General features: G+C 51.7%; 5 protein-coding genes across 5 annotated transcripts; 3 read left to right on the forward strand and 2 right to left on the reverse strand.

The window, feature by feature from the left end:
- Nucleotides 1-897: 897 nt before the first annotated feature.
- HMPREF1120_02867 (uncharacterized protein) lies at nucleotides 898-1,581 on the forward strand (the record flags this gene model as incomplete). The annotated part of the gene is made up of 1 exon (XM_009156915.1): nucleotides 898-1,581. The coding sequence occupies one exon, from the start codon at nucleotides 898-900 to the stop codon at nucleotides 1,579-1,581; it is 684 nt and encodes a 227-aa protein (XP_009155163.1).
- Nucleotides 1,582-3,187: 1,606 nt separating this feature from the next.
- Nucleotides 3,188-3,781, forward strand: HMPREF1120_02868 (molybdenum cofactor biosynthesis protein E; the record flags this gene model as incomplete). Its single annotated transcript, XM_009156916.1, has 1 exon — nucleotides 3,188-3,781. The coding sequence occupies one exon, from the start codon at nucleotides 3,188-3,190 to the stop codon at nucleotides 3,779-3,781; it is 594 nt and encodes a 197-aa protein (XP_009155164.1).
- A 5,961-nt stretch (nucleotides 3,782-9,742) lies between these two features.
- HMPREF1120_02869 (mitogen-activated protein kinase kinase kinase) lies at nucleotides 9,743-12,124 on the forward strand (the record flags this gene model as incomplete). Its single annotated transcript, XM_009156917.1, has 2 exons — nucleotides 9,743-10,447; nucleotides 10,508-12,124. The coding sequence occupies 2 exons, from the start codon at nucleotides 9,743-9,745 to the stop codon at nucleotides 12,122-12,124; spliced, it is 2,322 nt and encodes a 773-aa protein (XP_009155165.1).
- Nucleotides 12,125-13,013: 889 nt separating this feature from the next.
- On the reverse strand, nucleotides 13,014-15,330 carry HMPREF1120_02870 (uncharacterized protein). The gene has a single exon (XM_009156918.1). It carries the CDS (start codon nucleotides 14,547-14,549, stop codon nucleotides 13,599-13,601), a length of 951 nt encoding a protein of 316 aa, XP_009155166.1. The 5' UTR covers nucleotides 14,550-15,330; the 3' UTR covers nucleotides 13,014-13,598.
- Nucleotides 15,331-15,535: 205 nt separating this feature from the next.
- On the reverse strand, nucleotides 15,536-22,305 carry HMPREF1120_02871 (adenosinetriphosphatase). Its single transcript, XM_009156919.1, has 3 exons — nucleotides 21,937-22,305; nucleotides 21,857-21,874; nucleotides 15,536-21,782 (listed from the first exon to the last, which is right to left on the reverse strand). Exons 1-3 carry the CDS (start codon nucleotides 21,948-21,950, stop codon nucleotides 16,100-16,102), a joined length of 5,715 nt encoding a protein of 1,904 aa, XP_009155167.1. The 5' UTR covers nucleotides 21,951-22,305; the 3' UTR covers nucleotides 15,536-16,099.
- Between the last annotated feature and the right edge of the window lie 188 nt (nucleotides 22,306-22,493).

Consider the following 22,493-nt stretch of genomic DNA (forward strand, 5'->3'; position numbering starts at 1 on the left):
TTGAAGAAAGTCATTACTATTTTCTTCTTGAAAGGTACAGACATTTGCTGTCTGACGTACCTCACGATCATTGACGATGAATGTCAATTGGGTGGATTCAAGTGTCGTACAAAAAGTCGGCGACCGTTGGGCGTTCGGGTTTCATGGGTACGATAGATATATATCTAGCAGTTCGGGGATTAGTTGAGAAGCATTCTAGCTTCTAGGTGTTTGGGCACTCTTCATGAAGCAATCGATTGGACGCAAATGATAGAATAACTTCATGGTCTAAGTAGTAGTATGCCATGCAAGATAAAAAGGACACCCAGTTTAGAGGCAACAGACGAGGGTTTCAGAACTCATTGCAATCATTATCGCCGAACTTCAAGGCGAGTTGGTTCGCTGAGTCATCCGCGTGATCGGCCGAGGAAAGACGCTCCGCAACTGCGGCGCTGTATCCATGCTGCGGGAACAGTAATCGGTCTCTTCAAGTTCCTCGAATAAATTCTACCACTGGCATCAACACCAACATCAACCACGTCCCTGACCTTTATTGATCCTTTGTCAACATGCCGGCCCAGGTGCCTTCTCTTCGCCAGGCCATGCGCCGACTGGCCACCCAGACCTCCGCTCCCAGATGCACTCGCAGCAATGTATATACCTCAATCAGACCACTTTCGCAAACAGCCAGAACCGGTGCTCGACGACAAACCGAAAGATTGCAGTCACAATGTACGCAGCAGAGACGAGCATTCTCGTCGACAGGACGCAGACTAGCAGCGGGGGATAAACTGTACCACCAAACAGGCGTACGTATTCTCATCCGCGGTACGTCTCACTTACCCCATCTAACTTATTTTTCTTCTTCAGCCATTCTCATTCCGATCAGCGGCGTTGTTTGTCGGCGTAGGCGCAGCGATGGTATTTTACTTCCAATACGAAAAGGCGCGACTGGAGCGCAAACGAATCACCGAGATGAGCAAAGGATACGGCAAACCGAAAGTCGGCGGACCGTTCACGCTCAAAGATGTTAACGGGAACGACTTTACGGAGAAAGACCTGTTGGGAAAATACTCGTTGATCTATTTCGGATTCACGCATTGTCCGGACATTTGCCCGGATGAATTGGACAAAATGGGCGAGGCGCTCGATATTATTCAAGAGAAGGAACCGAATACCGTGCGGCCGATTTTTATTTCGTGCGATCCCAACCGTGACACGCCCGAGGTGCTGAAGACTTATCTTGCCGAATTCCATCCGTCGATCATGGGTCTGGTGGGGACGTGGCAGCAGACGAAAGATGTGTGCAAACAATATCGAGTCTATTTCTCCACGCCGCCGAAGCTCGAGCCAGGTGAGGAGGATTACCTGGTCGATCACAGCATTTACTTCTATGTGATGGATCCGGAGGGTGATTTTGTCGAGTGTATCGGCAGACAGGATACGCCGGAGAGTGCTGCTGCTATTGTGTTGCAGCATATCAGGGACTGGAAGAAGGAAGGGAAGCCGCTTGACAGATCGCCGCTGCCGTATCTCAATGATAAGCAGAAGGCTCAATCGTCCGCGTCTTCGACTGCCTCTGCCAGTGCTACGGCGAAATAAGAAAGGAAATGTCCATCCCGGCCTTGGATATCAGACGCAACGCCTACGTTTCGATCTCCCATCTTCCACAGCCACGAGCGCTACTGAACCTATACAACCAGGCTACGTCTTTTTTTTTCTTTTGAAGAAGGGTTCCAATTGTTTGCCCGGCATGGCAATGCCGGTTGGTTGGCTGGTTGTACGGGTGTCGGCTATTGTGTTCGGTGCTTTTATATCAAACTCCACTTCCACTTCCAACGAACATGTCCTGTACAAAAGGGGGAATACTATAGACTCGCCAGAGTCTAGCTTTATATAGATTCGACAAGAGTCCAAGCAAGCTAGAATGTACCAACATCAAAAGAAGCAGATGAATGTAATGAAAGGCTATGCTGTGTTCTGTTCTGTATCTCAGGTCATACGCATGCACCCTGGAGGAAGGGAGGAAGGGAGGGAGTCTGGTGTGATAGTACCGTACTTGTGCTTCATCTACCTATTAGTACCTTATGTACAACTGTTAGTACTACTAGTACGTAGTTTTCTTTTTCAGATCGGCGCCGTTTCCCATCATGCATATCCTAATCATCCAATCCCATCGCTTCCCAACCACTTCAATTCCATTGCTGGTGAACGAAGTTCTCTGTTAGGAAGGCAGATTGCCCGAACGAGGACGAACAAGAGTGTCAAACCTGCAGGGGAACCACTTGGCCAGATATCATGGTGCTTGAGTGGGTGGATGTCAGGGAAATGAGGCGAATATAAAGGGCGGTGAAGGGAGGACGTGGCTCCAGTTGAGGTGGGAGAATGGTCGTATTTTTTTAAGCTGGGCCATTAATATTGGGGGAAACGTGGGAGAGAGTGTCAAGGAGAAAGAGTGGAAATAGATGGGATTGGGTGTAGCGAATGAAACTATGCTTTCGACAGAGGAAGGTTGGGCAGCTGGATGACTACGTAGGTAGGTACTGTACTAGGTAGTTGGGTAGGTACCAACCCAGGTACCTAAGGTCGAGTGGGAGTGGTTTGAGCTGTGGACGATTCCCTCACTGCACTGCATGATTCATATGGGGGACTGGTGGGCAATGTTCCGAGTTGTACAATGTTGGTGGAATTTCATACATCAGACGATTGTGCTTGTAAAGGATTGTAGAAGTTCAATTTGGTGTCCAAGTACCATTGAAGTTCAGTGTAGACCGATGAAAGACATGGCTTACCGGCATACCGTGGGCTGTTCAATGACGTACTATTAAATTGCCCGCGCGCTGCAGCGGCACTTTTGAAATCAATCCAAACTTGCTTTAAGATACGCCCTGAGGTATTGGGAATTTGATGTTGTTTCCAACGGTACTAATCGAGGTCAATTTTAACCCTGTGAGTGGTGAGAGCAGGTAACCAGTACCTTTCAAGGCGCCGTTTAATGATGCCTGGGTCAAAGGTTGTGTAAAAAGTGTCCAGCCAGGCTTCAGCACCACATTTGAAATAGAACACATTCCTTCATCTTTGGCTCTACCAGACTACAGCGCAGCACAGCACAGCAGCTTATCCCTAATAGCTAGCTTCTCAAGTTTGACTTTGGCAGATCTACGCAAGACAGCACCGAAAGTCCTATCCGATCCGGAGAACACACAGTATGTCCGAATCTGTGACAGGCTCATCGAGAAATGCCACCTCGAAACCATCACAGTCTCAGTCCCAAACCTCAAATTCCTCAATCCTCGACCCCGCCAACTTCCCACAAACTCTCTCAACGGAGACAATCTACATTTCCCTAGTCTACGATCCACTCGACGTACCAGCCTATCTGCGATTCACGCGCTCTCCGACCGCCGGGGCCAATGTTCTGTTTCTAGGAACCACCCGCAACAACTTCGACGATCGGCCGGTGTCACGACTCTCGTACTCGGCGTACCCGTCGCTCGCACTCAAGTCTTTGTATGCTATTGCCGAAGACGTGCAGAAGAAACATGGATTAAACAAAGTGGTCATAGTCCATCGCCTGGGTGAAGTCAAGGTCGAAGAGGAGAGTATTGCCGTCTCGGTGAGCAGCGCACACAGGGCAAGTGGGTGGAAGGGCGCGGAAGAGATTCTCGAGAGAGTCAAGGCCAGAGCGGAGATTTGGAAGAGAGAATGGTTTGCCGATACTGGAGAGGGTGAGGGCGAGGAAGGGGTCTGGCGGGCGAACAGGGATAGAGATGCGCAGGGGGATCTTCTACAGCAGAAGTGAAGTGATTGAAACCGACGGCGATGCCTCAGCTTGTTGCCCCCAAAGTCTTTTCTTTCGAAATTGCTTGACTTGCTTGCAAATGCCGGGCATGAACCAATATTCGACGCGCACCATGGTTCCTTCACCTAACCTCCGGAGTGTACTATCGAAGGGCTTGCGCAGATGGCCCGGTTTGGTCGAGTCCGAGTCACTGCTGCTGGAGCTTCTTGGATGACCCGAAACCAGTTTAGGCAGTCAGGAGAAGCAAATGTTCCTTACCGACTGTTGTGCCCAGACCACCGGGTCAAGTCATGGCACAGCAGCAGCAGCATCGCCTCCAGTGACCAAACTATCTTGACTACCTATTACTGGTACCTAGTCATTCCCCGGATATCAACGGAGGCGGCGGGGACACACAGGGCAATCAAAGTCCAAAACCGTGAGCCTGGGGATTTGTCGCTAGAGGCCGCCCTGTGGTGGCTTCCAAGCCAGTGTCGAAACTGCAGTGTACACTACCTACTACAATGCTCAAGGATCCCAAGACTTGAAATCGTCTCAAGCCAATAACACAACCCGAAAACCAATGTTATGCACAACCCTAGATCAGCCACTATCGATAGTCGATGCAGGTTAACCTTGCCATGACCGCGGAGAAACAAACTGTCAAAACCGCCAGACTCGTGTGCCAGTGTGCACGGTCACACGATCCACTGATCGTACCGTTTACCTTTCAACAGAGCGGGTTCAAGTTGTTACAGAATGCTCGGGCCTGTCAATGCATCACGGAAGAATAGTCTATTAGTGACAGCAGCTCGGAAGCTGCCTTCTACTGACGGCGAGTGATTGAAAGAAGGTTTGCAACAGCCTCGCATGTGTCGGAGGTTTGGGGGCAGTTTTGGAATTGTGACAGCCGGCTGACACAGGAAAATGTGAGTGCCATGAATGTCGACCACGTCATGATGCTGAGGCGTCCTGCCTGTCCTGGAGACCCCGGCCGCGCGGCTGTGATCGTGATAATAATGAATGTCCGATCACTGCATGCAGCAACTGCCGCTGTAGTGAGCAGGTTTTCAATGATGGCTTGTTAGGTCGTCTTCCGAACATACTCTGTCTCACCAGGATGGGTCGGAATCGTTGTTAGATTTTCTGCAGGAGACCCGACCTCGGATATCCATATCTCAGCTACTTTGTATTTTGTGCGACTATGAAAGCAGGCGGAGGTGTTCGAAACAAAAACCTAGACCGGCATGCGGGCATTGTCTACTCCAGCCCAGGGTTGCGGAACGCCAGGCTCATCGACAGGCTACATGTCACTGGCAGGCCGAGATGCCTCTCGCTGGTGAGGTTCGCCTTTTTTTGTTCCGCGGTGCATTGAGGGCCACTGCAAGGGCGTTACTAGTACCGCAGAATTATTGAACGCCTCTTGTGTCACACTGCACTGGCGGCATGGGACTATCGAAACGGTGCGCTTGCAAGCTGACTGACCGCACTTCTGTACCTATCTTCGTATCTGCACCCAGTTGGCCCTTGGTAGGCACTCTTCAAGTTCTAAGCTTGAGCCGAGCTTTGGGCGCACCGCAGTTCTGGAGCTATGCATCATTCAGTAATGAGCCTATGTGAGGTCCGTAAGGGCGGAACGAACAAGCTTAGGCATTCAAGTCGTTGTTGTTCGGGATGCGGTTCAGGGCGGTTCACCCCTCTGTGGACGAAGGGAGATTCCAAGTGCAATGTGTTGCTGGCCCCAGAAATCAACACATTTTTCGACCAAATACTTGAGTGAGAATCAACGCATCATCGAGATAAGGTATTTTCCGCGGACACTGCACATGATATATGGACCTTGAACTGCAGTGTGCTGACGTTGTCTGCCCGGAACACTGCTGCCGACTCCAAGTCCAAGTTTGCGGCCCCCGATTTGGGTTGTAGTGGGTCGTTAAGTTGGACTGTAGGTAGTTGTATCTTTTTATAGATGCAGACAGACGTTAGTGGTCGGACTACTTCGGGGTCTCATCACCATCATGATTCACTCAGTCAGCCTGAATGAGCCCTGATCACGATATGGTCGCCGAGGGAATGGTTTAGAGGAGCTAGGTACCTATGCTTTCTACTTTACCCTGCCGAGGATGGGCTAGGGCTTCAATTCAATGATACCTACACGGCGTACTCGAAAACATACAGCGTATTTTACCCATTCCAGGTTGGTGTTCACTGCCTTGGTAGTGCTAGTGGCTGTACCGAAGTAGTGGCAGTGGTAGTGGTTATCCGGTACCAATGTTCGCCGTCCACCGACCGTCCCGTCCGAGTCTCCAGTCATACCTAGGTAGGTATCTGATACGTAGTACTACTACTACCTACAGTACTACTGGTAGTTACTGCTCTCGAGACGGAATCTTACGATTGCTGCCCACTTTTCGAGCTTTACTATTACGGAGGCTTCACTAGCCCTAGACTAGACTACCTTCCAGGGAGCAGGTTCCCACGTTCTGAATGTGATTTTAGTCACCCTATCGATTAGAGATAGGCTGGCGGTGGGTTTGCCCTGCGGTTCAAAGTGCTGGCGCTGGCAGCGGGCACCGGCAGCCAGTGCGCAAAAAGCACGTTGAGTTCTACTTAATCGATGGAAACGATCTTCCTGTCATGACAGGTCCAGGTTCCACCACCTTGAACACTGGCAAACTCGGGTTATCAAAGAGTACCTCCACTGTCGGCGTCGGCTCTGGAGTCAGTTGGCAGAGGCAGTGGAGAAAGAGGAGAATCACCACAGTTTTTAGTCGATGATATGAACTTGACTTGTTCTGTTGTCATCAGCCAGCCACGAACTGGTTGCGCATCACCTACTGCTGCTAGTAGTAGCAGTACAGTACAGGGAACAATGATTGTGGCTGCAGCTTGGCTCCCGTTTCGCACAGTTCGAGGGACAATTCAAGTATTTGCTCGACACTACTGCATTGGCAAGCGAAGGCTTGGTTTTGATCAAATGGGAGCGTTGGCTTTTGTCCAATCGACAGCGGGAAGCTGGCCGATTGATTTGTCCGGTCAATATATTTCGAACTAGCATGCAATAAAACAAAGTTAACCAAGATTGTTCATTGCAGCGTGTATCCACGACAGAGCAAGGCCTTTTGTAAACGCCGATAAGGGCTGGTATGATACAATCAGCATCGTTGCTGAATCGATGCAGTCGCGCCGGTGTGCCAGTGGGAAGAGATTGCGATCGACTTCACGGCGGATCACGACGAACGAATATCAAGTTTGATCATCATTGCTCTGCTGTTACAGTACATGCAAAGCCATGAAGTGTAGGTAGATTCTGTGAAAATCACTTCTTCCAGAAACCGTACTTCTGCGTCTGATAAGGGAGATGATCATGCAAAAAAGCGGGGGATGCTCAGGGGCGCCAAGAGTGAGTGAGATTAAAGGCGAGAGTGATGAGAGGCCTTATTTCTGAGTGGAAATTCTGCGCGACTGCTTTTCTCCTGCCAAGCCTCGACACTGGCAAGCGGTAAAGAGGCTCTGCCCTGCTCGCATTGTTGTGCTGTGCTTCAAGTTTGCCATCGTGAGAGATTGAACTGACGGTAGATAGTTATTACCACGAGCAGTAGCTTGCCGATTCAAGACTCTGGGAATACAACTGCACTGCAGTGCTGTCCAAGTGTCCACCAATCCGGTTGACCGGGACGTGATAAAGTCCGTCAGGAGGCTGACGGAGGGATTGGGGGCCCATAAAATTGCGATTATCGAACATCCCTGCAAGGAAAAGGAGACAAGGATCAGCCACTGGACAGATGAGCTACTAGTAGTGTTGGTATATTTACTGGACCTTCAACCACTAGTAGTAGCATGATACAGCGCCTCGCGGGGCATAGACTGCAGTGGCACTTAGGTACGATTCAGAACTTGGATTTCTGCCCTGTCTTGGCCGCTCCGCAGCTTTTCTAACACATGACATTTGAGTGGGTGATGGCGGTTTGAAGGCTGTTCGGGAGTTAGCGAAACACGCTACGGACTCGGTATTTTATTTAGCAACATCAATTGCGGGCACTGGCACTGGCACTGCAGTGCTCTCGGGGAAACATCATCAGCCCTCCACCGTAACCCTTGCGTGCCTTATCCGTGTCATACCTCCGAGTTCGTACATCTTCGGCACTTTGGTCGCCTGATGACCTCAGCTTAAAGGCCGTGATGTTTTGGTTTGGTAGGTACCTAGTATACACTGCGGTGCAGAGGCCGAAAATTATGAGAGGGGGCTTCACGTTTCTCACAGACGGCACGCGCTCCGAGTTAGCCTTACGCCTTCTCCACTAAAGTGGGCGAGGGGTGATGTGATGGCGCGAGACTCATCTCCACCATCTCTCATTCACCCTGGTAACAACCCTGACTTTACGAGGTTGATCTCCTCACTGCACTCCCAAAAGTAACAGCTGTGAGCACTAGTAGTGCTTTAACAACTTACACTCGAGCTAGTCTACAGTCGTGGCAGGGAGGACTTGAAGATAGCCAAAGTCGGTGTATGCTCGCAGTGGCCATTCCACGACTTGAATGTCTCGAGTTCAAAGGTCATAACTCTTCGAACAGTACCCCCGCCGAGCCATACCGCAGCGCTCGGCAGATGATGCCGCTGAAGATACTTGCCGGTACTCAGGAATGTTCAGATAGATATCTCGGCGCAGGTGGTCTAGCATTTGCTACTAATATTATTTATACCAAGCCGGCTCAATCGGCGCCAGTGCTATGCTGCACCAGAAAGGGGTAACGATGCCGTCATGTAACAACCATACCAGATATGTTACAATTTGAGGAACAAAGGTAGCAGCCAGGCAGTTCTGTTCCAAATCCCTTCAATTCGAATACCAAAGATGCCTTACCTGACTGGTGGGAGATCGGCCGGTAGGCGCAAGATGTCCGGGCCACCGGTCAAAGATTCGCGCTGTGCCCTCACGAGGCCCTCCTTTGCAACTTTGAAGGCTAGTAGCAGTGCTGACTCGGCGTCGGAGTTCAAAGTTGGTCGAAATAATACCAAACGGTTGCGAAGCCTTGGTAGGCGACTCAACTGGGCCTAACTTGAACATTTCAGGCTGCTGGAGCCTGCAGTGCAGTGCAGTGCAGTGGCTCAGGCTGGTCTAAGTAAAGATTTGCACCATACTAGGCCTGTCGTAGTGGCATTGGCCGGCGCCGCAACCCCGGAGGCCGGAGAATGGATTCGCCAGGAAATCGCAGGGCTTTGCGCCTAATCCTTTCGCGTACTAAGCTCGCCTGGCTTTAGGCTCGCCGCAGGTTGAACCCAAGCCCAAGGCCCGCAACATACCCAGCACTGGCACCGTGAGTTGATGACCGTGACCACTCCTCGCACGCTGCTGCCCTTGAGCCCACTCACTGCCAGGCCACTCCATCTTCTCAGCTTTCTCTTGCGCAGCACCGCAAGCCACGCGCTCTCTGCCTCTTTCGTTCCCATCTCTCTCACTCGCTTACATCCAATTATCTCGCTGGGCTCGTCCCTCCTCCTTGGCTCGTCAATCCTGTTCAACTCGGGTCCTCTTGCGGATCTATCTCGTTATTCTGGTCCTTGGGCCCTCCACCTGAGCCGTCTCCGTTTCCTTTCCCCTAAACCGCGCAATCGACCGGAGTATTACTTACCGTCAGCCAAACTCCCACTTCACTCTCGTTCAGACGCTCACTCGCTTGCTGCCTGACATCCGGTCAACCCTCTGTGTGTGTTTGGAGAGACCATCCTCGTCCACCGGCACTGTTCTAATATCATCCCGCCCTCGGACACCACTTCACGTTCGTTGATATCTGAGGAACAACCGAAAACTAACCACACTGGCGGCTCCAAACTCGTGGGACAGCTGGGAAGTCGCGAGCGGCTACGACTCGCACCCACGTCCCCCTTCAGCCCAGGCTCTGGGCCCTCAACAGGCTCGGCCGACCACAGTAGCCGTTTTCCCGCCTGAGGAAGCAAACAACCAGTACAACACGGCAGAGATGGAGGACGACACAGGGAGCCAAAGCGGCCAGACGCTGCGGCCTTTCTCGCAACCGACCATGAACTCGAGATTCCCTTCGCTGCGACGCTTGAATTCTACCGAACCTTACCGCCATCGGTCGCTACCTGCCGAACCTTCGCCTGGCTCAGATCGAGCCAGCAGTGAGATCACCTTCGCTGTTCTCTACGATGAAGGGCCCGACTATCATCTCGGCCAGTACGACGACCAGGGTTCAATGCGATCCGCCCACAATAGACCAGACTCGATGGCCTCATATGCCCCCTCCTTTCAAACCCGCGACTCACGGATCGTGAGCGACGACCATTATCTAGATCGTAACCAGGACTTTGTGGCCAACCAGAGACTCCTGGCGGAGGGCTACCTGAACAACGATGATTCCTTATACGACCAATCCATCCCGCGCTATCCAACTCCTTCAGAAGAAACCCTGGCAATGAATGCCCTACATAACCAATATCCTCGAGATGAGAAAAGACCACTCTCCCAAATGATGACACCTCCCTTGGGGATGGACCGAGCACAAAGCAAGCATTCGCATGACTCGTGGTGCACGTGTGATGAAGATCACGGTCATGGTATGCCCGACAGAAAGGACCCGATGAAGATTGACATTGAAGCCCAGAACGGGCCACCCACCCCGATCCCTTTGCTTTCCAAAGAGAAACCATCCGATCAATTTACAGTAAGTGGACTGGCATCGCAAAGAAACAAGACACCTCTGCTAACCTCGTGCTCGTGTTAGGTTACATTCAAAGGCCCCGATGACCCCTTAAATCCCAAGAACTGGCCTTCCAAGAAGAAATGGGCTGTGACTGCCCTCACCGCCTCCTTCACTTTCCTTTCCCCTCTGGCTTCTTCAATGGTTGCTCCGGCACTTCCGCAGATTCGAAAGGATTTCGATATCACCAACTCGATCGAATCACAGATAGTCTTGTCCATCTTCGTGTTGGCATACGCCATTGGACCTATGATATTAGGCCCACTTTCAGAACTCTATGGACGCGTCATCATCCTTCAATCCTCCAACGTGATGTTTTTGGCCTTCAATACCGCCTGTGGGTTCGCTCAAACCAAGGAACAGCTCATGGCTTTCCGCTTCCTGTCCGGTCTTGGAGGCTCCGCTCCGCTGGCCATTGGTGGAGGTGTCCTGGGCGATTTGTTCAAGCCAGAAGAGCGAGGAAAAGCCATGGGTCTGTACGCCATGGGTCCGCTCCTCGGGCCGGCCATTGGGCCCATTGTTGGCGCCTGGGTTGCTGAAAAGTCCACCTGGCGATGGATGTTTTACGCGACTTCCATTGTCAATGTGTTCATCCTCCTCGGTGGTGTCTGGAAGCTCAGCGAATCTTATGCTCCTTACATCTTGCACAAGAAGGCGAAACTGCTCCGCAAGAAAACCGGCGACAAGCGCTACCTTGCTGAAGGGGAGGGTGACCTGAACCAACCGGTTTGGAAAAAGATTGCCGCCACAATGGGTCGGTCGTTCGGCATGCTGTTCTCTCAGCCCATTGTTCAAGTCATGGCTGTGTATATGGCATTCTCCTATGGTATTCTCTACCTTGCTCTGTCGACCTTCCCGGAGCTCTACATGAATGTCTATCATGAGTCCGTCGGTGTCTCGGGCCTCAACTACATTTCCTTGGGGTTGGGCTTCTTCATTGGTGCTCCGTTGTGCGGCAAAACTGGCGATAAGGTCTATCAGAAGCTCAAAGCAAAGGACCCACGAAGGCAAGGCAAACCGGAATTCCGTATGCCTGTTGTCATTCCTTTCTCGTTTTTCGTTCCTATCGGTCTCTTGATTTACGGATGGTCCGCCCAAGCCAAGACTCATTGGATCGTGCCCAACATCGGATCATTCCTCTTTGGCATTGGTACAATCGCCGCCTTCCAATGCGTCACCACCTATCTCGTCGATACATATGCCAGGTTTGCCGCCTCGGCTGTGGCCGCGGTTACTATTCTCCGATCTCTGGCTGGTTTTGGGTTTCCTCTCTTCGCCCCCACCATGTACGACGCTCTAGGTTTTGGCTGGGGTAATACTGTTCTGGCACTGGCCGCCATCGGCATCGGCATTCCCGTCCCCATTCTTTTGTGGCTTTTTGGTGAGAAGTTGAGAAAGAGGAGCACCCTTGCTGCCAAGGGCCCGCCACCTGGAAAGGGTGGTCCTGGAGGTCCAGGTGGCCCTGGTGGTCCCGGTGGTCCCCCAGGAAAAGGACCTGGAGGCCCGGGAGGGCCTGGAGGCAAAGGGCCCGGCGGTCCTCCTGGCATGGGACCTGGAGGGGTCCCGAACGGCCCTCCTCCCCCATTTCCCGGAATCCCCGTCGAGCAGGACGGCCCTAACCCGAGGGTAAGGCCTCAGTGAGGGAAAGAAATTGAAGTGACAGGCGGAGGAAAAGAGAAAAAAGAAAATCCAAGATCTACGTGCTTGGAAATCGATTAATCTAATTCCGCTCTCATTGTATCTATGTCAGCTACGCGAGGATCTTTTTTCATCATACCTATCCACCAAACCGGATGGAACGAACGGCATTGGCGTTTATCTTGTTAGGAGATTGCGATATTTTTGGAGTTTAAGCTTTGCCCCATGTGTATGCCGCAAGAGTACCGGCCATCTTATGGGGGAGGAAAGTGAGGGAGACCGGCCATTTTATTCCAATCCAGCATTATTGGTAGTTCACTGTCTTTGGGTTTGAGACAATCAAATCTACCGGTTACTACTTAATGTATTGGACAAGACATGCAGAGGGAGTGACTGGAGCGCCGCGAAAGAAGATGTGGAGGAACGGATTTATGGGATGGAATGGATATCAAGATGAATGCCACTGACTTAAAACTTATTTTCCTTTTCAGTTCTACTATGTATATCAAATTCGATCTTGGTTGGAGTTGACATTCACTCGTCTGCTCATGCATTGACCAGGACTTTATACCGTCTGTCGTGATATGGTCAGCTTTCTTGTCCACCGACCGTGCATGACACAGCAGCATGCATTTCTAGTAACTTGCCGTGAACATTGCCACTGCGAACAGCCCCTGGACAACGGACGAGACGAGGTTTGGTTTGACGCACATTTCGAAAATATGTTAGGGGCAGGGCGCAATTTTATAGTGTATATGCTGCCAGTGGGTGGTAGGAAAGTATCATCTGCTAGTACTGTAACGATCAACAGGAATAGAATACTATCGATAGGAAGAAAGCACCGCACCATGAAACGGAATCTGTGGGCGCGTCCGTATTCAGGTCCTTATCATGTAGAGTTGGAAAACGAGTGTGTGGTGTTTTATATATAAACCATGCCAGACCAAGCGGCCAAAACGAGGAACGACAGTATCAGTACCGGTACCGGTACCCAAAGCGATCAAACCAAACAACGCTAATGAATGCCAGTGTTTTCTACCTCGACCTCCTCTCGCGTTCTTATTCATATTCTGATCATGTAGAGTTGGAAAACGAGTGTGTTAATATATAATATGTATGTAGAACCAAACCAAGCAGCCAAAACCAGAAACGACAGTACCCAGTACCAAACACCCAATGCAACGGAACGACGTTAACGGATGCCACCTCCTCGTGCGCCATGAATCAAATAGATGCACAACCAACCGTCCGTACCGTATGACCTTCGGTTCCCTTCCCATTTTTGATGCTCCCGGAAACCATGCGAACGCAAGGATCCCGCTCGTCGACGACATCAACACAGACAAAATCAAAACGCGGGGTTGGGACTTTTCTCCGTGATCAGTGATGAGCGACCCATCCACATCCACGCACCCGCTCAGTTCCGCTCCGCCGGCCGCTGCGTTGCGCCGCATGTTCTAATCAGACTCATGGCAGTCTAATAAGACATATGGCACCGATTAAAGCACTCCTCGACTCCCTTCGCCAACGACAGCGGGATATGCTCCTTAAACTGAGCAAAGTTATTCGCATCGATCTGCTTAGGAAACCCCAGCGTGGCATCAACCACATCCGGATCCAAATTGATAATGAAATTCTGGGCAATCGAACTCGCACCCGGATCATCGGAGTTAAGACCCGCAATGGCCACCGCAGGCTCACAATCGAGGTTCTGCTGGAAATGAATCGAACCCATGGGGAACACGGTGCCTTGAAACTGGGTGAGCGTGGTATTGAACTCGGTGGACAAGTTGTTTTCCAACACGAAACCAGTGAGCATGTTTGTATCGGTGACCAAGGTCAAAAACTCAGTTGCGCGAGGGTGAATGTGTGGAGTGTTCAACCCGCACGGTTGGAAGAAGATTCCTGCGGCGGAGATTCCTTGGCCGGTGAGCAAAGGGAAATTCTTGCGGTTGGCGAGGTCGACTTGGCCGCCGTCGCCGGCTTTGACGCCCGGGTTGGCCGCTGGGTTGAAGTCGAATTTGAGGCTGATTAGCCCCGCGTCCAGTTGGGATTGGATGTCGGCGAATCGGTCGACGGTCGTGTCGTCCGTTAGGAGTTTGCCCACGAGCCCGGGGACGGGGGATGGGTTGGGAGATGCGGTTGCGACGCCGAGGATTGTGGAGGATCCATATCCGGACCCATAGCTGCTGGTCTGGTGAGCGCTCGAGTTGGACGCGCTGGTGTAATAGCCGCCCGAAGGTTCACCGTAGCTGGTGGTCATGGAGTAGGAGCCGCTACCGCTGCTGGTGGTGGTGGTTGGGTACGGGGCATTGCCGTTGCTGTAGGACGAGGAAGCTGGACTGCCACTGCCGGTGCCGCCCATCGGAGAGGCGTAGGCTGCGGCTGCAAGAAAGGCAGCGACAAGGATTGACATCTTGGAATGCATTATTGATGTTTGGTTTGTTTGTCTGGTTGACTTATTGGCTGTGGTTGGCTTGATTTGATATTATGAGTGATGGGCAGGGATTGACTGAATTAGTACGCTGTGAATACTGTTCAATGTTCGCTAAAGAGCGTGCGACAACAATAGGAAAGAAAGAAGAAAAGGAAAAGAATATTTGAATTGTTTTCTGGTGTTTTGGTGCTGGAATGAATGATGGACTGTCTGTTTCTGAAGGAGATGGGCAACATCATTTTATAGAATTTGATAACCATGCTTCCATGGCTGAACGGGACGGGCAAGATTGGATCTAGACCCGGAGATGCGGCGAAGCAAGATTCGCTTATGCTTACTGCGTCTAAGCAGTGAGCGAGCTTCATCAACCGCAATTTGGAATTGGAAGCCAGCCATACCACGGCCACAGAGGCTGTGAATGCCTTGCCAGCGAACATTACCTACCTACCGGATGAGGCTGGGTGCGGCTGCCGCAGGCCTACGTCCAGGAGACCTCTGTGAAGCTGCTGTTGTTGGTGGACAATGCAAGGCCAGAGGAAGCTCAGCCATGACATGTGTCGGTCGCCTATCTGCCGTCGAAGCGAAGCTACCCAAGGCTAGCGCTGACCATAACCATGAACATTTGTCGAATCCAACGTGGGAGACATCTCGGAAGGAAGAGCCAGCTAGACAGCGCCGCGCAAGCAGCGATCCGATTTGGAAAGCCGCTGAGCTTGTCGCTGACTACGAAGAGAAGGAATGATAAATGTCAGACTGTGAAGGAGTGAGAAGCGTGGTGGAGAGGACATGCGGTCAAAGGTGGCTTGTGGCATCAGCCCGCGGCGAGTCGTTCTCAAATTAGAAAATCAACCGCTCTAGTCGTTTCAGGAATAGCTTTTGGACAGTGAACAAGGGCAATAGGTTGGCTCGTGCAAGCTAGCCGCATTAGCCGAAACTAGGAAGCCTTAAAATAACATCCCTTGATGACTAAGGGCGAACTGGTTCAAGTTTGCGGTGCTGGCATATTGCGGCATCTTCATCTTCATGCCGGCTGAGTACTATACTAACTAGTACGTTTCCGAGTCCCGGAGGCGATGCTGGCCGAGGCTTCGCTTGACCGCAACGTGGGCGGCTAGAATCGAGTATAGGCTAGCGACCTGTATTGTCGACTGGCCCCAGGATCTACCCCGGATCAGATGCGGACCGATATCATCCTTCGCGGTCAAGGAGGACTTCCTTCAAGATAGCCGAAGGACACCGATTTCCCGGAAGATGATATCCAAAGGAGCCTAAAATCTCCTCCAACCGATTGGAGCACTGTCATGGTGAAATGCTATCTTTTTTGTTAACACTTCTGTTGATGCTACTAAGCAATATACCGTGGTATGCGGGCCCAGGCAGCCCTCTGATCCAATGTCGAGAGCAGGCTTACCAAAGCTATACGGTCGCCCAAAATGTGATAAGCAGTTCTTTTCCAGCAGTCTCCCCCAGCCCACTTGATGATGACTCGGTCAACCCGTTTGAGGATAATCGTACATCGCAATCTCACCGCCCCAGCCAACTCACTTTTGCAAATTCTGCACGAACGAGTCCAGATTGAACTCTTCTTCGTACTGACGCTCATCCCATAACTCACCCACGTCATCGAGCCACCCTTTCTCACCTTTCTTCTTGACTTCGCCAGTTTCGAGATCGACCATGTCTTCTTCCTTGCCTGCACCGCCACTTTCTCCGCCAGTGTCGGTGCCTTCGCCAAGGTTGAACAGATCTAGAATCTGATCCGTCTCCATACTGCCCAGGCCAGCATTTTGCTGATTGACAACAGTAGAGGCGACGTCGATCTTGAAACGTTGAAGACTCATGATCTTTTCCTCCAGCGTGCCGCGGGTGATGAGGCGATATACATTGACAACCTTCTTCTGCCCGATCCGATGCGCCCGATCCATTGCTTGAATGTCCTTTTGAGGATTCCAGTCATGTTCCACAAAGATGACCGTGTCCGCGCCTGTAAGATTCAATCCAAGACCACCCACGCTGGTGGTCAATAATAGACAATCATAGCTAGGGTCGTTGTTGAACTGGTTGACAATATTTTGCCGCTTGGTGGCTTCCACGCTGCCGTCTAGCCGGAGGAATTGCACACTCGGCAGAAGCTTGGCAAGCACCTCGTTTTGAACCATGTCCAGCATCTCTTTCATCTGGCAAAAGATCAAGGCACGATGTTGCGAGACGTAATTGGAGGCGGACATTTCGTTGGAGTCATTCGACACTCCAATACCGCAGTCGACGAGCAGATCCCGCAATGCAGTCAGCTTAGGTGCATGTGCCACATCGCGCAGACTTGACTTGGACGCTGCAAGCTGCTTCGAAATGGTCTCGTATTGCTTGGTTCCTTCCTTAACCACCAAAGCAGGCGAGTTACACAGCTTCCGCATATACTGTAGCGCTTGGAAGATGTGTTGCTTGGCTTCCTTGTCCGCCGCTCCAATGCTATTCTCCACAGTTTTGCGCTCCTTCTTGAAGAAGTCCTCGAACAGCCGTTTCTGCAGATCGCTAAGGTCGCAGTAGTAGTTTTGCAAGATCTTGGGAGGCAGGTCATTCAAGACTTCCTCCTTCAGGCGGCGGAGTAAGAACGGCAGAACTTGTTTGTGAAGAGCCTCGATTGCCAGGGCTCCTGCTTCCTGTTCTTTGGAGGACGACTTGGCGTTGCGACTCGCCGCAATGGGTTTGGCGAACCTGTCCTGGAACACCTTCTCCGTGCCCAGGAAACCCGGCATGAGAAAGTCGAAGAGGGACCACAACTCCAGGACATTGTTCTGAATTGGAGTGCCGGACAAAATGAGCCGATGGTTGCTGACGAGCTTCTTTACTGCCTGTGTGATCTTGGCTTTAGGGTTCTTGATCAAATGACCTTCGTCCAGCACGCAATAATTCCAGGTGATGGGGGCCAACACGTCGTTGTCGTTGCGGCAGACATCGTATGAGGTGATGACCACATCTGCTTGCTCCAAAAGATGAAGTCGGCTGTTTCTTTCCATGGGATTACCAACGTACGCCACACAGCTCAAAAACGGTGCATATTGCTTGATCTCCTGCTGCCAATGGCCCGAGAGAGTCGGAGGACAGACGATAAGTGATGGCAACCGTCTCATGTCAGGGGCTTTAGTCTTCGCGTACTCCTCAGCTCGCATGTGATGGTCGCTAGCCACAATGCACAACGTTTGGAGAGTCTTGCCCAGACCCATATCATCGCAGAGGACACCGTGTAGGTTGTACTTATTCAAGAATGCCAACCAATTGACGCCTTCTTGTTGATATGAACGTAGTTCTGCTTTGATGGCCACAGGAATCTGGAATGGCTCAACCTTCTTCGGGTCCAGCATTTGCGCCATGAATTTGCGCTCTCTTTCGCGACCTTGAAGTAGCGACTCCGGCATACCTGGCGGATCAGGGATACCGGCTTCTAATGGCACCAGTTTGACCAATGTTGCGAACGATGTGGTGGCAAGGAGACGGATGTCGTGGTTCGCGTCGCTCATACGCCCGAGAACGGGGACAATGAGGAAGATCACATAAGGAAGTATGCGGTCACCCATAACCCAGATGAGATGGTATACACATTCCGTGATACCCTGCCGATCCCTCAAATCGAGGGGGTTGCTGATGTTAGGTAAGATGTCCTGGACAAGCATGGTCATGCCCTCTATGGGAATGACGCTGCAAATGGTGGCGAAGCACTTAGCTGCGCTGTACCTCACAACAGACAGTCGGCTTCGCATGGCCTTGCCGATCAATGGACTCAGTGACAAAATCCATGGATGCAGCGTCGGGTGCAAGGTTGGAGACAACGTTCGCAGAATTGAAAATGCGTCAATCAGTGACTGCCCTCGCTCTTCATCCACCTGCAAAGTAGCTGGATCTGCTGGCTCGACCAGTTCGCCGATAGGATTCTCTATCAGCGACTTCAGGACGGGCAGTTTTTCTAGCAGTTCACCTCCATAGGACTGCGCCAGTTCATCAAGGGCGCGCTTGGCTCCTCGTCGCATGATGCGCGCCTCTTTGGCCTCTTGTTCAAATTTGGCAGCATCCGGATGGTCTTTTCTATCTTCTTCTTTGCGCAGGGACAAGACAATGTCTTCAAACTTGGCGTTGGGGCCGAACTCTGGAGTTTCCGAAGTATCCACGCATGTGAATTTCACGAGGTTGGAAACTAACTTGTCCACCGGGCCCTTCTTAGCACCCCGGGTGTAGAAGTCGATCAGGGCTGCAACAGCCGATGCAGATCGTGCCTGCAATTCTTCGAACTCCTCCCCTTTAATGCTGTCCATGATGCATTTAATAAGTTGGCCAGGTTTCTTGGGGATCTCGCCGAGTCTGACAAGCACAGAGGCCACCGCGGCCTTGATAGCTAAGTCACGGCCTTCTTTGATCTTCCTTGCCTCTTCGACTGCTGTCATCGCGTTCGTGCGCGCATCATTGAGGTACTGTGTCCCGGAAACTCTCTGTGCTGGTGTCAGCGATTTCAGGAGACGGTCGAAATCTGTAGTGACAATTTTCTCGGCGTCTGCCAGCGAGAACGCTTTTGGTCCAGCGCCATTTTCGCCCTGACAGACCACAGCTATGGCTGGCAATTTGTCGCGCGACACGTGTGCATTGTTTTGGAAAGCGCTAATGAGAGATTGGCACTGCCCTCGAGCGGCTTGCAGTGATGATACAATATCGCTGTACCAATGATGGCCATCGTCATCGAGGACACTTTGGAGCTGCGCGACACATGATGCCGTATCTGTTGGTTTGATGGACTGATTCCTTGCAAGCTCTTCCAGGATCATTCCTGTGAACAGGCGCGAGCTTGAATGATTGGAGTTGATGATTGGGAGAAGACTAGTCCAATATGATGCAACGGCGGCTTCGTTTTGCTTGCCTAGAAGTAGGCCTAGCGCACGGGAGCACGTTATCCTGGTTCTCAAAATGACCTCCATTCCCACCAAGTCTACTTCTCCGTGGAGCATATGCCCATCAGTATTGTGCGACGGCTGTTGATTTGCATCGGCTTTGTCAGCCTTGTCGACCTTCCGGCGCTTCTTAGGTTGCTGATCTGCATCCGAAGCAGATCCTTGCCTCGGTGCGCTGGTGGCCATGGGCGTGCCCGATGGTTTGATCAGAAGGGATGCGTCCATAGGAATGGGACTTCGTGATTGACCGACTGGTTGGATCGTAGCCTTCAACATGGGCATGATATGTGGATCGAGATTGGGCGCGAATTTGGCCATCCCTTGACGCTCCATGAATGCAACCAGAGCCTCCCAAACTTCAAATGACATCCGCAAGACGCCCTCGTTGCGTTCGAGTAGCATATTCTGAAAGAGTAAGCGGGTCACACGACCGCCCACCCATTCCATGTTGTTCACGTTGGACAAGTTTAGGAAAGTCACCAGAGCTTTGAGGACGGCCAGCCGTACACTGGTGATGGTATGTCGAAGGAATGGATAAAGCCGTGGAACAAGCATCTCAAACGACTGCTCAGGATCTTCCGCTGCATTCTTGCGCATCGCTTCCAAGGTGGCGTCGTACGAGCAAAGCGTCGCTAGAAGATCCATAACTGCGCCAGTACTTGCGCTAAGATCATCCTGCATGTCGAGAAGACAATCCCACACAACCCCGATGAGCTGGCCGAGGGACTGCGGACGTATTGTTGTCAACTCCCCAGCGACAGGAACAAGCGTCGCAGCGCTGACTGACTTAACGTCGTCATCCGGATGGGCCAAACCACGAATTACGGCTGAGACAACACCATCAATCAGAGCGTTGTGTTGGAGGAGCAGATCCTTTCTGACTGCGACGAAATAACGAAGTCCAATCATGCCTCCGTGGCAAACTTCCCAGATTGGCTGTTTCAGGCCAGTGTCGCTTTGGTTTATCATCTGTTGTAAAAAGTTGTACACTGAAACAGCTGTATCATCTGGTAGTTGGGTCAGTAACGCGCCAAGGGTCTGCCCGATAGATTCACGGATAGGGGCAACAACAGTGTCCGACACATAGTCCCCAAAGCGGTCGAGCATCAACACGCAGAGCAGGCGGCAGGCCATATCGTCAAGCCACCGTCGATTGGCTAGGTCATTTTCAGCTCGCGATCTCCCGTAACGACGACCCGCGCCTCGGCCATGAACCCGGAGGACTTCTCTTAGACCCATGGCTGCCCCATGACGCACTTCCCAGTTCGGGTCGAAAAGGTCAATGGAAAGAAAATCGCACATGACCTCAAAAGGCCAATCATGCGAATGCTCTTCATCGGGCTGGATTAGAGGCTTTTCCTCTACAACGTCACCCTTGAATTCGGAGATGAGAGCAGTGTTATCATCTGGGCCTTCACGTTTGATGGAGAAGTAGTCCTGTTTCGAGTCTCCATTGGATTCATCCTGGCCATTCAGTTTGACCGGATGGGGAGTTGCGGAAACTGGGGTTTGGCCTGGTTCGGAAGGACGCCGGCCGGAGAGATCGACCACCCGCATTTTGCTGGCTCCAACCTTGGCTGCTGATTTGTTTTTACGTTTTAGTTGATTGAGTTGGCGTTTGCTGAGCCCTGATTCCTCCAGAAAAGGCTGGCCATTTTCAGAAGGCGACATGGCACTGTATGGCGAAGGAGCGCCGATACTGTCTGTTCGCTGACCGGCCGACTTCGTATCCACTCGGGGCGGACCTGGTGTTTGAGCAAGTTTGTGTTGGGAGGTGGCCGCGAAGTCATTCTCAGTCACAAGGTCCTCCTCCATGTACTCCCCTCCCAGTCCCAGTCGGGCCGTCAGGCTTTGCTTCTGGTGGTGTAGGCGCTGCGCCGGGGTCATTCCTGCCATGGAGTACTCATACTCCTTGCCGGCACTTCCGAGTAATTTCTTGCCGTGACGGAGAATCATTTTGATGTCCAGGGTCGCTAGCTGAAGCAAATCGTCGGCTTCCTGAACCTTGTCTTCAGTCTTGACTTCAACCTTGAGCTCGCCATCCTCAGATTTGGGCACTTCATCCTTGATTTCTGCCTCATCGGCGTTGGGATCAAACTTTGGTACATTAGAGACAATGCCGCCTATAGCTTTTGCGGCAGCAGTACGAGTTTCCCAAGACTTGGACTGCAAGTAGGGCAGAACTCTGCCGAGTAAGGCAAAGAGATTGTCAGGATTCTGTTTCTGGATGTCGGCAAGTTGTGCAGCAGCAGTATTGCGTATAAGCTGTGTACTGCCCTTGTCCAGCAAGCTGTATCAATTGCATTAGTCCTGTTCATGCATCACTGGTATCATTGTTGCTGGCAATATGGGAGAAATACTCACGTGACAAGTCTATCGAGCCTGTACGGAAACGGTTAGTTCTGTAACTGTAAATCTGTCCAACTGGCTGCAGAGTGACGAACCTTGAAGCGGCCATTTTGGAGATGCAATTAATCGAGTATGAATTATATCGATGGAGCGCCCATTAGCCCAGTATGTACCGCGACGCCATCAAATGCAGACACAGCAGAAGTGTTAAGACGCGCCAGATAGACTCGCGATGTAGAATAAGTGAGAAGGCGAAGACGCGACCAAAGAAGAGAAAACGAATGTAAAGACGTGTGTTGTGCGCACAAGGCTATTCGTCATTAGAAAGTGTAGTGGCGGTGGGAACGATAATTGGGTGCAGGTAGAAAAAAGGTGGAGGATCTCTGCTGCAGTGCAGTGGTTGGGCAGAGCCTTGCAGTGAGTGAGTGCTTGATGCCAGTGGGCGGACAGATCAGAAAGTTGGAATTGGGCGCAGCGTTGGGCTTAAGAGGAATGGCTTTAAATCCTCGCTTGCTCCGGGCAGATGCGCTGCCTGCAGTGCAGTGCGCCGCCCCTGGATGCTGATTGCTCCTTCACTGGCCACTGGTTGCCTGCGCCTGCCTTTTAGGCTGCGCTAACACCATTCAAGCTTTGCGCTCGCGGCTTGGCGGGG

Source organism: Exophiala dermatitidis (assembly GCF_000230625.1).
Source record: "Exophiala dermatitidis NIH/UT8656 unplaced genomic scaffold supercont1.2, whole genome shotgun sequence".
Taxonomy (NCBI): Eukaryota; Fungi; Ascomycota; class Eurotiomycetes; order Chaetothyriales; family Herpotrichiellaceae; genus Exophiala; species Exophiala dermatitidis.